Source organism: Podarcis melisellensis (genome assembly GCF_964234715.1).
Source record: "Podarcis melisellensis genome assembly, chromosome: 17".
In the NCBI taxonomy this organism is placed as follows: domain Eukaryota; kingdom Metazoa; phylum Chordata; class Lepidosauria; order Squamata; family Lacertidae; genus Podarcis; species Podarcis melisellensis.
Window position 1 is genome coordinate 14,247,212 of NC_138534.1, and position 12,206 is coordinate 14,259,417.

Here is a 12,206-nt window from a genome sequence, read left to right on the forward strand (position 1 = left end):
GTACAAGTAGATAAATAGGTACCGCTCCAGCAGGAAGGTAAACGGCATTTCCGTGTGCTGCTCTGGTTCACCAGAAGCGGCTTAGTCATGCTGGCCACATGACCCGGAAACTGTACGCCGGCTCCCTCGGCCGATAAAGCGAGATGAGCGCCACAACCCCAGAGTCGGTCACGACTGGACCTAATGGTCAGTTGACCTTTACCTTTACCTTTTAAGTTGAATAGCAGCAGTCAAAAAGAAATACGGAGGACATTTTTTAAAAATAAGAACACAAATAGGGGTCATGCTGACGTGATTATCTATTTATCTAAGCTATTTCTACTTAATTGCCAAAGTTTCTAAGTGCCGGGGAGCCTCTAAGAGTTCTTTTCTGCCCTGTAACTATTCCAAGATGCAGTGCTGGATTTAGCTGCTGTGTCTGACAGTTTAACATTCTTCACACGCATTAGATTTAAAGAACAGAACAAAAACACACCACGAATGGAAAACATATGTCAAGAAGCAGCGTACAGTCACAGGTCCAATTCATTACCGAAGTAGCATTGAGCACCAAAACATATAAATGTATATACTAGCATAGGAGCACAGGTGCCGAGTTTCGCCTGATGCTGTGTATGTGTGTGTACGTGACACATATGACGCATGTGGGCTTGATGTCACACGTTGCATGCATGACAACTGTCACATCAGGAGAGGCTGATCAGGCCTCTTCCCAATGCAAAATTCACCCACCCAGCCGGGCTGCTCAGTGTGGCATCTACTGGCGCTGTGCAGCCCGGGGAGACTCCCCCCCCCCGGCCACTGTGGGGTGTGAAACACAGAGCAGTCAAATACAACATTCCTAGAGTGGACACGTTTAGACATGAAGAGGGATGTTTGTCCAGCCAGTAGATAAACTTCCTGCTTCCTCCTGGGCTGGGACAAACTCCCTCTGTGACCAGAGGTGGGCGTGACCTCACCTGTGCAGGTAACAAAAGCACAGAGCTGGCCACCACATCTCTCTCTCTTCTCCATTTTGCTTTCGTTGAAGAAGCATCAGCCTGAGATGCTCTCTTGGGAGGATAAAGGAACTATCTCCTTATGTTATAGATTCCAGGTCTATATATTTTGTAACTTAAGTCTGCCTTCTGGGATCCATCTGTGAACAGAATGTGTGAGTAAATAATTTTATACTTTTATACAAGACTGTGTCGTGTCTATTCTTTTTAAAGGTAAAGGGACCCCTGACCATTAGGTCCAGTCGGGACCGACTCTGGGGTTGCGGCACTCATCTCGCTTTATTGACTGAGGGAGCCGGCGTACAGCTTCTGGGTCATGTGGCCAGCATAACTAAGCCACTTCTGGCGAACCAGAGCAGCGCACGGAAATGCCATATACCTTCCCACCGGAGTGGTACCTATTTATCTACTTGCACTTTGACATGCTTTCGAATTGCTAGGTTGGCAGGAGCAGGGAACGAGCAACGGGAGCTCACCCCGTCAGGGGGATTCAAACCACCAACCTTCTGAATGGCAAGTCCTAGGCTCTGTGGTTTAACCCACAGTGCCACCCGCGTCCCTTCTATTCTTTTTAGGAGGGAATAAAAAAGGAATTACCAGGAAACTTATTTTAGAGGCTTATGCAAGCCCGGCAAACCTATCCGCTATGTAAGTTTAAAAAGGGGAATGTTACTCTGCTAAATCACAGAATTTGTTAATGCAAGTTGGGAAGGATATTACTAAACAATATATCCTCTCCTGCCTCCCTGAACACTCCCACCTGGCCACACGGCGTCAAGAGCAATAACAAGTCTGTGAAATGCATTTTGTTCAAACCGGACAAACCTTGTTTTCCAGTCTCTCACCTTGCTCTGTGTGTGGCTCCACAGGAAGCTGACGACATGAACTTTGAATTTCTATAAAAATTAGAAAAAGAGGTTACCATGCCTTCTTATCTGGGCAACAAGGTACACAATACAAGCCAATAATAATATCTCAGCCTTCTATTACGTTTCCCTCAGAGAACAGGTGTTTATGGCTCGGCAGTTTCTTCAGAATAGGAGTTAAGGGCTTGGAGTTGCCAAGGGTGTTTTTTCAGCTCAATTTACGGTAACCAGAATGGTTTGAGCAATTTAGCTGGGTTAAAAATGCAGACCAATGGACCTTAGCATACTAACGGAGAGAATTTCAAAAGGTCAAAAATTACTCTCAAGGGCCAATATCCAATGATGTACAATAAAAATGCAGACAAGTGCCATTTCTGTGGGAGGGAAGGGAATTGACCTTTTAGTGCTCCTAAAGGGGCAATTTGTAGACCATTCACATTGTTTGTAGTCTCAGTGACATTAACGGACTTTAAAAGATTTTCTCCCGCTAAAAGCATGCCAGTCACTTATCAAAACATTGTTCTCAGCTTCTCACTCGAACCAGGAGGTGTGATCTTTTTTATTCAGTACATGATGAGCTCCACAGTACAACGTGAAAAGCAGATATTGCACAATAAAATGATGTCGAGGGAGCCCCGCCCCCAGTATAGCTGTGTGAAATAATATGTGGCAGGGGGAGCCTGTGACCTCCCTGCTCAAATTTTAAGAATAGATCAGTCCAACGGCCAGGGTTGGATTTAGGTTTGATGAGGCCCTCAGCTACTGAAGGTAATGGGGCCCTTTCTATGTCCAGCTGTCCTTTGTCAACAACAAATTGTCACTGTTTTTTGTGTTGAATATATGCTATATGGTCATTTATGGACCTGCAGCTAATCCAGAATACGGCAGCTAGACTGGTGACTGGGAGCGGCCGCCAAGACCATATAACACCAGTCCTGAAAGACCTACATTGGCTCCCAGGACGTTTCCGGGCACAATTCAAAGTGTTGGTGCTGACCTTTAAAGCCCTACGGCCTCAGCCCAGTAGACCTGAAGGAGCATCTCCACCCCCATCATTCAGGCTGGATACTGAGGTCCAGTTCCGAGGGCCTTCTGGTGGTTCCCTCACCATGAGAAGTGAGGTTACAGCGAACTAGGCAGAGGCCCTTCTTGGTGGTGGCACCCGCCTCCTGTCAGATGTCAAGGAGCTTCACAATATTCCCGTATACCTGAAGGAGCGTCTCCACCCTTATCGTTCAGCCCAGATACTGAGGTCCAGCACTGAGGAACATCTGGCGGTTCCCTCCCCGCGAGAAAAGAGGTTACAGGGAACCAGGGAGAGGGCCTTCTCGGTGGTGGCACCCACCCTGTGGAATGCCCTCCCACCAGATGTCAAAGAAATAAACAACTATCTGACTTGTAGAAGACATCTGAAAGCAGCCCTGTTTAGGGAAGATTTTGATGACTGATGTTTTAATGTATTTTTAACCTTCTGTTGCAAGCCGTCCAGAGTGGCTGGGGAAACCCAGCCAGGTGGGCAGGGTAGAAATAAATTGTTGTTGTTGTTACTATTATTATTGTAGTCCAACAACATGTGGAAGGCTAAAGGTTTTCCACTCCTGATACAGCAGCTCCCAACTGCTGATTGCAGGTTTTCAGGAGGAACGTTCCTAAAATGCGAGACAGTATCTACCACATATCTACCAGTATCTACAATAATATTGTAGAGTTGGAAGGGACCCTGAAGGTCATCTGGCATACCTCATACTCATTTGAGTTCACCGTTAAGGAAGGCACAAGAGAGAACAGTTCGCTCAGGGTTTTCAAAATGAGTGGCCGGGTGTCACAGCTCAGCTTTGGCGACAGGGCGTTCCACGTAGAGCGAATGCAGACAACCTGGAAAGAGAACAAAGGGTAACGTGAGCACAACAGCGCCAAATATCCGTATCAGAGCAGGGCTTGGTGTACTCTATTCCAAATTTAGAAATGGAAAGCAGAAAGCTGGTAGTCAACAAAAGAGGTTAAAAGATTCTCTCAAGTCAATTTTTAAAAAAATGTAGTATAAACACCGACAATTGTGAAACACTGTCCTGTGAGCGCTGCTATTGGAGAAAAGCCTTTACCAAAGGTGGCATGGGCTTTGAAGACACTCGAACTCAGGACGCAAGGGAGAAACGTGCTAAGAGGAAGGCATGCTTGGCAAATCCACACCATGATCAACTCCCGCCCAGAAACTTATGTCCCCACTGTGGAAGGATGTGTGGATCTAGAATTGGCCTCCACAGTCACTTACAGACTCACTGTTAAAACCATGTTTATGGAAAACAATTGTTACGTTTCCAAGGGGTTGCTCGGGAGCAAGCAGGCAAACATCTCCCTACTTGGCTGTGAAGTCTTGGCTTTGCTGCCAAAATAAACTTAATCTGTCCGGAGCGCCACTCTCCCGTGGCTGACTAAATCGCTGGCAGAATCTGTGAGTGGGCGGTTCCTAAACTTTCCCCAGCAAAGCAGCTTCTTGACGCCCAATCTGCGCCTCCCCTCTCTGCGCGAATGCTTTCTGCGCAAAGAGGGCGTGGGCAGCGGAGGACCCCTTTCCTCCCCGCTTCTCCCAGGCAAGGAGTCCTGGGACCGCCTCGCCACTTCCGACTCCTGCACCTCCTCTCCACTGGAGCCGCGTTTACTCTCCTCCATTGAAGAGGAGCTACTTCCCACGATCCCTGGAGGCTCTCTATAATCCATCTGGCTTTTGCTCTCTCCCTCCTGCACTGATGGCACTTCCCTGACAACAAACTTACTCGACTACGAGGGATCACCAAAGAGAAAGAAGAGAGACTTCTCTATATATTTCTATTGCTCCAGAGATTAATAAATAAGTTAGCAATAAAATCAAGCACTTGATCACTGAGTGCCTTATAGAACAGGAATGGAACCAGTCGATGAGGCTGTTGTACGACTCCCAATTCATATCAACCCCGGAAATGGGATATTTGCCACTGGGTGGTTGATGTTTAACACTTCTGGATCCAGAGAGGTCTCCTTAAGGACGAGGTACATCTTTTACGGCAAGTGGGAACTCCTCCGTTTCCAATGAAGCATTAACCCCTCCCAAAATCCATACATAAACTCCTCTTGCAGAAATAAAATTTATTGAATATGCAATTACGAGTGAAAGTCATGAAACCAGTGGCTGTAAAATAAAGGATCAAGATCAGTGCTGTTGTAATTGGAATGATCAAGACTATGGAAGCAGAAAGAAATAAGAACTTTGTACCCTGAAATCCAGCACACGGGAAGTCACCCAAAATTGTTTAATCTGGTATTTGAATAATTGGCTATTTAACTCTATTGTAATCTGGTATTGTGATAATGTGGCTCTTTTGGATCACTGTAATTAAAAATTAATAAAAATTATTATACAAAGAGCGAGAGAGAAGCAGACACTGTTTCCTTCTGTTCCCAGAATTATGGAATGGGCAAAGGGGGAGAAGTGTGGGGAGGGTGAGGATTAAGTACACGTGAATGTTTGTCTCTTCAAGAAACCCTTCAGGACTTGAATAGACCATAAACAGTAAAAAACAAACTCTTTTTCTTCCACGTTACAAAGGGCACTGTGCAATGCTCAAAACTCTGCATATAGACCACTTCACACAAAGTGGAGCTGCTATCCAGTAAATTGCATGGTACTTCCTTCACATGAAGGAGCTATCAACCGTGCTCAACCTGTTAAAAGGTATATTAAGTTATATAGGGCTATCAATGTGCATGAAGCTTTACAAAGTGCAAGACAATAGGATCTTGCCCCATACAATCTACACTCGGATGCAAGAGAAGAAGAGGTGAGAGTTGGACAAAGAGGTAAACAGGGGGGAATATGTCGAATTTATACTAGATTACAGCAGGCCATGGGGCCAAGGGTTTATAGGAAGGAGAGCTTTTAGGAGGGATTTGAAGGTTTTGAAACAGGGAGCATCATGTCTTGGGAGGCAGAGTCAGGTATAAGGGAGCAGAAGACCTTCCGAAAGCTGAAGGCCGTGAATCTAGAGCAGCAAAACTCCACAGGCAAGGACCACCCAACCTACATTGTGCTACCTCAGAAGACTCACAAATTTATTACAAAGCTTCCAGGGGCTCGGATCTCCTTCATCAGATGCAATATGCCTTGTAACTCGGTCTTTTGGAACAATGTGGCATAAAACAGTGAATTCCAAAAACTAAATATATCTCAAAGCCTTGTAAGTACTGTCCTTGTTTCTTTTATGATCACTGTTTAGTAAGAGACCCTTAAGCAGCTAACATAATCTAAGCAACATTACTGAATTCCCTTGCTTAATGTGGACATTTGGGTGAAGAACTTTAACTCAGTACCAATTCAACATTTTGAGAGTTCTCTCCCCAATTCTTTCTTTCTTTCTTTCTTTCTTTCTTTCTTTCTTTCTTTCTTTCTTTCTCTTTCTTTCTTTCTTTCTCTCTCTCTCTCTCTCTCTCTCTCTCATGCTAATGTTTGCTCTTGAAGGTTTCATGTTGTTACCGGAATTAAAGCACCAATGCCTTCTCTTCGTGATACAGTGGTACCTCGGGTTAAGTACTTAATTCGTTCCGGAGGTCCGTTCTTAACCTGAAACTGTACTTAACCTGAAGCACCACTTTAGCTAATGGGGCCTCCTGCTGCCGCCGCGCTGCCGGGGCACAATTTCTGTTCTCATCCTGAAGCAAAGTTCTTAACCTGAGGTAATATTTCTGGGTTAGCGGAGTCTGTAACCTAAAGCATACGTAACCTGAAGCGTATGTAACCCAAGGTACCACTGTAGTAGAAACAATGCTAATTTTAGAATTTTAGACATTAGAACTAGGGAAGATAGGCTTGCTTGTATCCCATCTTCCATTCATGCCACAAATAGCTGAACCTTTCAAGGAACACAAGGAAGTTTACAGAGCTGCCAGACCGATCCATTGCAACGAGTTAAGTCCACCACACATAAGGTCATAGTAGGAATGAATGAATCTGACAATCAAATCTTTTGCATCACAGACATGAATGCTGAATTCTCCCTTCTTCTCTCCCATAAGTGTGTCTCCTGGTTTTCCAAGATTCCCAGCTCTGTAAGGAGCAAACCATTGTAATGAAGACTTCAATGGATTCCCCTGTGATCCATCTTTGACATAAGTGCACAAAGTTCCTTTCAAGAATTTCAACTTTTCAGACATCGCTCTATATTCTGCCAGGATTAGTTATCTGCTATTGCTCTGCATTGTTCGAGTCTACATTGCAATGGCAATGGGTGCCTAGATGGATGATGAGTAGAATGCCGCAGAAAATAAATTCCTTCAACAGTTGCAAGTCCTCAAGTCAAAGGTCAAGCCAAGATTTACCAGGGGGCCATGTTACGAGTCTCACATCTGCTTTATATTGAAAACCAAGGAAGTCAATGCCGGAGAAAGTTTCATAATGTATACAACGTTGTGAGCAAAGCTGCAGATGTGCCTTCGCCAAATGGAAGAATCAACTATTTATTCGTGCAGAGAAATGAACTGACAGCATCCCTGTGAAGCTCATTCCATAACGGGGATTGCTTGATGAAATTCAGTGTAGCAATATTACACACACACACACACACACACACACACACATATGGATAAAAAAGAAAAAAAACCAGACTCAGAATACTGGGCATCAGAAAAGTAATTGCCGAATTAAGCAGCCACTTCAGAGGTTGTGAAAACACTTTAGGGGACCATTTCAAAAACTGTAAAGAAAAAGCTTTCAGGAATGCCTATTGAGTTAAATCCTTTTAACGAACAGGCAGATCCGTGAATACAATTCCAGTGTAACTAATAATGACAGCTACTGAAACTTAATCTGATTATATGTTGAGTGAAAATGACACTTCTCCACCCCCACTTTCAGGAATACTATTCTCAAGAATTAGAGAGAACAATTCATCTGCAGAAGTGAGAGAGAGAGAGAGAGAGAGAGAGAGAGAGAAATATCCAGTGTTTCAGAGGGATCATAAATATGCATTTACAAATTAACGGGAGAAATGATAGATCAATTTACCCTGTGACGGGGGGGGGGGAATGTTAATTGTATGAAATGTTCACATTCTCTGACTTTATACCATAGTTGAGAAAGATATAAAAAAATCAATAAGGAAAAGTAATGTGCATTTTCCAAATGTCCTTACTAGGAATAAATTAAGCTGGTCAGGCTAGCCACATTATGACCACTGTTAAGCCTCAGATGCTATTGTATTTTATGTCAAGACCAAATACAGGGTTTAGAAGGTCTTTGAATTTAACGTACCAAAGAATCAAAGGAACTTGTTTCTGTATGCAATGACTGCATTGAGAGAATTATAGGCCTCCAAATGGTGAGAGGGTGCAGAACCCACGAAAGAGGAGTGGCAGTTGAAATGGATGGAATATGCTGAATTAGCAAGTTTAACTAGCAAAATGAGAGAACAAGAAGAGAGAGCCTTCAAGGAGGATTGGGAAATGTTTGTAGATTTTTTTTTTATTGTAAACATGTTAAAACACTAGCAGGTAAAAGGGATTATGAGAATAAGGTTGAGGAAAGGAGGAATCGATTAATCATAATATGCAGCAGCAATAGATAATTTAAGAGAAACTTTTAATGTTTAATAGATTATTGTATTTTAATATTCTATTGAAAGCTGCCCAGAGTGGCTGGGGAAACCCAGCCAGATGGGCAGGGTATAAATAAATTATTATTATTATTATTATTATTATTATTATTATTATTATTATTACTGAGCCCACGATGAAGGGGTTCACAGCACCAGCACCTCAAAAGAGCCCTGTTTCTCCCATAACTGCAGTTTCGGATTCAGACAGAGATCTGGCATGGCTCCCTCTTTCTCTCTCTGCTTGCTGCTTTTATTCTAGCTCAAATCACCGCAAACTCAGCTCTAAACTCAGGCTTTGTCCCTCTAACTAACTGCGAGATGGGTGTTACAGCGACATTTCGGGACTTCATGTTTTCCAAGTTCAAACACTACCCCAAGATTAACGTCCTTTACAAAAGGAAACCAGACAGCTAAATCAAGACTTGAATTCACTCAGATAAGGTAGCCCATTATCACGGTTATTCTTTCCAGCTCTGCGGTGGTCATTTGCCAACAATGATTTGCAGCCAGCGAGCCAAGCTTCTTCACCAGAACCTTGGCTTCCCCTGTTTTTAACTGAAAGAGTCAAGACTTCCCTAGTCTTCAAAGCTAAGTGCCCTTGGAGTTTAGCAGAGACATAGTAAATCACTGGCATTATCTAGAACTATTTTTTTTAAAAGGCTTTTCTGCTCTCACAATCACTGGCAATAAAAAATTCTTTCGGTAAAAACATGTGATTGCGTAACAATTAACGATTTGCTGATATACTGATAAAAAAGGTAAAAAAGGCAAAGGAACCCTGGACAGTTAAGTCCAGTGAAAGGCGACTAGGGTTGCGACGCTCATCTCACTTTCAGGCTGAGGGAGCCGGCGTTTGTCCACAGACAGCTTTCCAGTTCATGTGGCCAGCAGGACTAAACTGCTTCTGGCGCAACAGGACACCGTGACGGAAACCAGAGTGCACGGAAATGCCATTTACCTTCCCACTGCAGAGGTACCTTTTTATCTACTTGCACTGGTGTGCTTTCGAACTGCTAGGTTGACAGGAACTGGGACAGAGCAACGGGAGCTCACCCCGTCGCAGGGATTCGAACCACCAACCTTCTGATCGGCAAGCCCAAGAGGCTCAATGGTTTAGACCACTACACTACACACCAAAGACACTGGCAAACAGACCCATTTATGATATAGTTTCCCAAGGAAATACAATACTGTATGTTTAAAGCAAGAGTAGTTAACCTGTAGCCCTCCCAATTTTGCTGACCAGCGGCGCCATCTCCTAGGAGCCGAGCCCTTTTGGGCCCCCACAATACTTTTTGGGACGGGGCTAAAGGTAAAGGGACCCCTGACCATTAGGTCCAGTCGCGGCCGACTCTGGGGTTGCAGCGCTCATCTTGCTTTATTGGCCGAGGGAGCCGGCGTACAGCTTCCGGGTCATGTGGCTAGCATGACTAAACCACTTCTGGCGAACCAGAGCAGCACACGGAAATGCCGTTTACCTTCCTGCCAGAGCGGGACCAATTTATCCACTTGCACTTTGACATGCTTTTGAACAGGCTCATCACAGCTATCTGCCAATCACCCATTCCCACCACCCTTCTGAGTAATACCCCTCCCTACCTTCTCACTATATAGAAGGGTCTGGTAACTTCTGTTTCAGTGTATCTGAAGAAGTGTGCATGCACACGAAAGCTCATATCAAGAACTAACTTAGTTGGTCTTTAAGGTGCTACTGGAAGGAATTTTTGTTTTGTTTTGACTATGGCAGACCAACACGGCTACCTATCTGTAACTGATAATCAAGGGGACATCAATATTCAAAGAATGGCAAAAGATAATATCAAGGTATATCAGGCAGGGCAAGAAGCCAAGGATTCAGTTTAAGTTGCTAACAGATGTGAAGGAAAGAGGTGGCTTCGCCCTGCCAGACCTGAAATTATATTATGAAGCATCTTGCTTGTGCTGGCTAAAGGAGTGGATTAAATTAGAAAATGGAGAATTGTTGGATTTAGAAGGGTTTGATAATAGATTTGGTTGGCACGCATATATATGGTATGAAAAGAAGAAAATTCATAAAGGGTTTGAAAACCACATCTTCTGAAGGTCATTGATAAATGTATGGGAAAGGTATAAAAATTTGTTGGATTTCACCCTTAGAAGTGATGAGTGTGAAAAAGATTAATATGAGGGGGAGGTGGATAACATACGGAGAATTGACAGTTAAAGAAGGGGGGGAATGGAAAATGAAACCCTATGAAGAAGTAAAAGAATTTGTCTATGATTGGTTGCACTACTATCAGTCTGTGAAATGTTTAAAAAAGATTGTAAAGTGTATGGATATGGAGAAAAAGAATCAAAATTTCAATTAGAGATATTGAATAATGAGTATAAAAATTTGTATAAAATGTATAAAATGTTGCTAGAGTGGTATACAAAAGATGAAGAGGTTAAATCGGTAATGATACATTGGGCCAGAGATTTTGGTTATAATATACAATATGATGAGTGGTCAAAATTATGGAATGAAAGACTAAAATTTACGACATGTACTGCGCTAAAAGAAAATGTAATGAAAATGGTATATAGATGGTATATAACGCCAGTAAAATTAGCTAAAATGTATAAGACATGTAATAAGTGTTGGAAATGTAAAGAAAAACAAGGGACATTCTATCATATGTGGTGGGAGTGTAAAAAGGTGAAAGGCTTCTGGGAAATGATATATAATGAATTGAAAAAGATGTTGAAATATACGTTTATTAAGAAACCGGAGGCCTTCCTATTGGGATTGGTAGGAAATGAGATAAGTAAGAAAGACTGTAAACTTTTTCAATACGGAGTTACAGCAGCAAGAATACTTCTGGCCCAAAAATGGAAACAGGAAGAAATACCGACGGTGGAAGAATGGAGATTGAAATTGACTGATTATGCAGAACTGGACAAACTAACAGGGAAGATTTGGTATCAACGAGACCAAAAGTTTATCGAGGACTGGGAAAGATTTACAGATTATCTGAAAGGCATATGTGATGAACAGACAACGTTTGTTGGTTTTCAAGAGACTGTGAAAAATAGAGGAATATTGTTAAAAAGAGAATATGAGGAGGGAAGGGATATCTAAAGGCAATACTAAGTTAAGAAATGTGTTAATAATATAGATGCAAACGAAAGATCGGCAGAGGAGCTGAGGGAAGTCAAAAAAAGAGATGAATGTGTGATAAAATGTGAATTGATTGTATATAAAATTGTTTTTGTGTGTGTGTTTTTTCTGGAAAATGAATAAAAATATTATTAAAAAAAGAAATATGGTAATTCATGGACTTAATAGGTATTTCAAGCCATTTGCACATAACAAAATATGTATTTTATCAAAGTAATCATAATATAGGCCTACTAAATAATAAAGATGAATATTTTTCTAAAGTCATTTTACAATGGGATCAAAATAAATTATGTATTACATGAAATCCATCAGCAGGCATAAGACTCATACCCTTAGTCTATGCCAGGCATAGGCAAACTCGGCCCTCCAGGCGTTTTTGAGACTACAGTTCCCATCATCCCTAGCCACTGGTCCTGTTAGCTAGGGATGATGGGAGTTGTAGTCCCAAAACATCTGGAGGGCTGAGTTTGCCTATGCCTGATCTATGCTGCCTGCTCATCAGTCTACAAGCACGCTTTAATAGTTGATAACAGATAAAACAGTTTGACCTACATTCAACTGTGCTGCGCTGCAGCTG

The 12,206-nt window shown here is 42.6% G+C and overlaps 1 protein-coding gene across 4 annotated transcripts in view; it reads right to left on the reverse strand.

Annotated features, from left to right (window-relative positions):
* FOCAD (focadhesin) overlaps positions 1–12,206 on the reverse strand; it is a 136,942-nt gene that overhangs the window by 69,786 nt on the left and 54,950 nt on the right. For all 4 annotated transcript variants that reach the window (XM_081893681.1, XM_081893682.1, XM_081893680.1 and 1 more), the window contains exons 16-17: positions 3,605–3,739; positions 1,844–1,894 (exon numbers count right to left, since the gene is read on the reverse strand). In XM_081893681.1, coding sequence (XP_081749807.1) covers positions 1,844–1,894; positions 3,605–3,739 — 186 coding nt within the window. The remainder of the gene's footprint in view (positions 1–1,843; positions 1,895–3,604; positions 3,740–12,206) is intronic.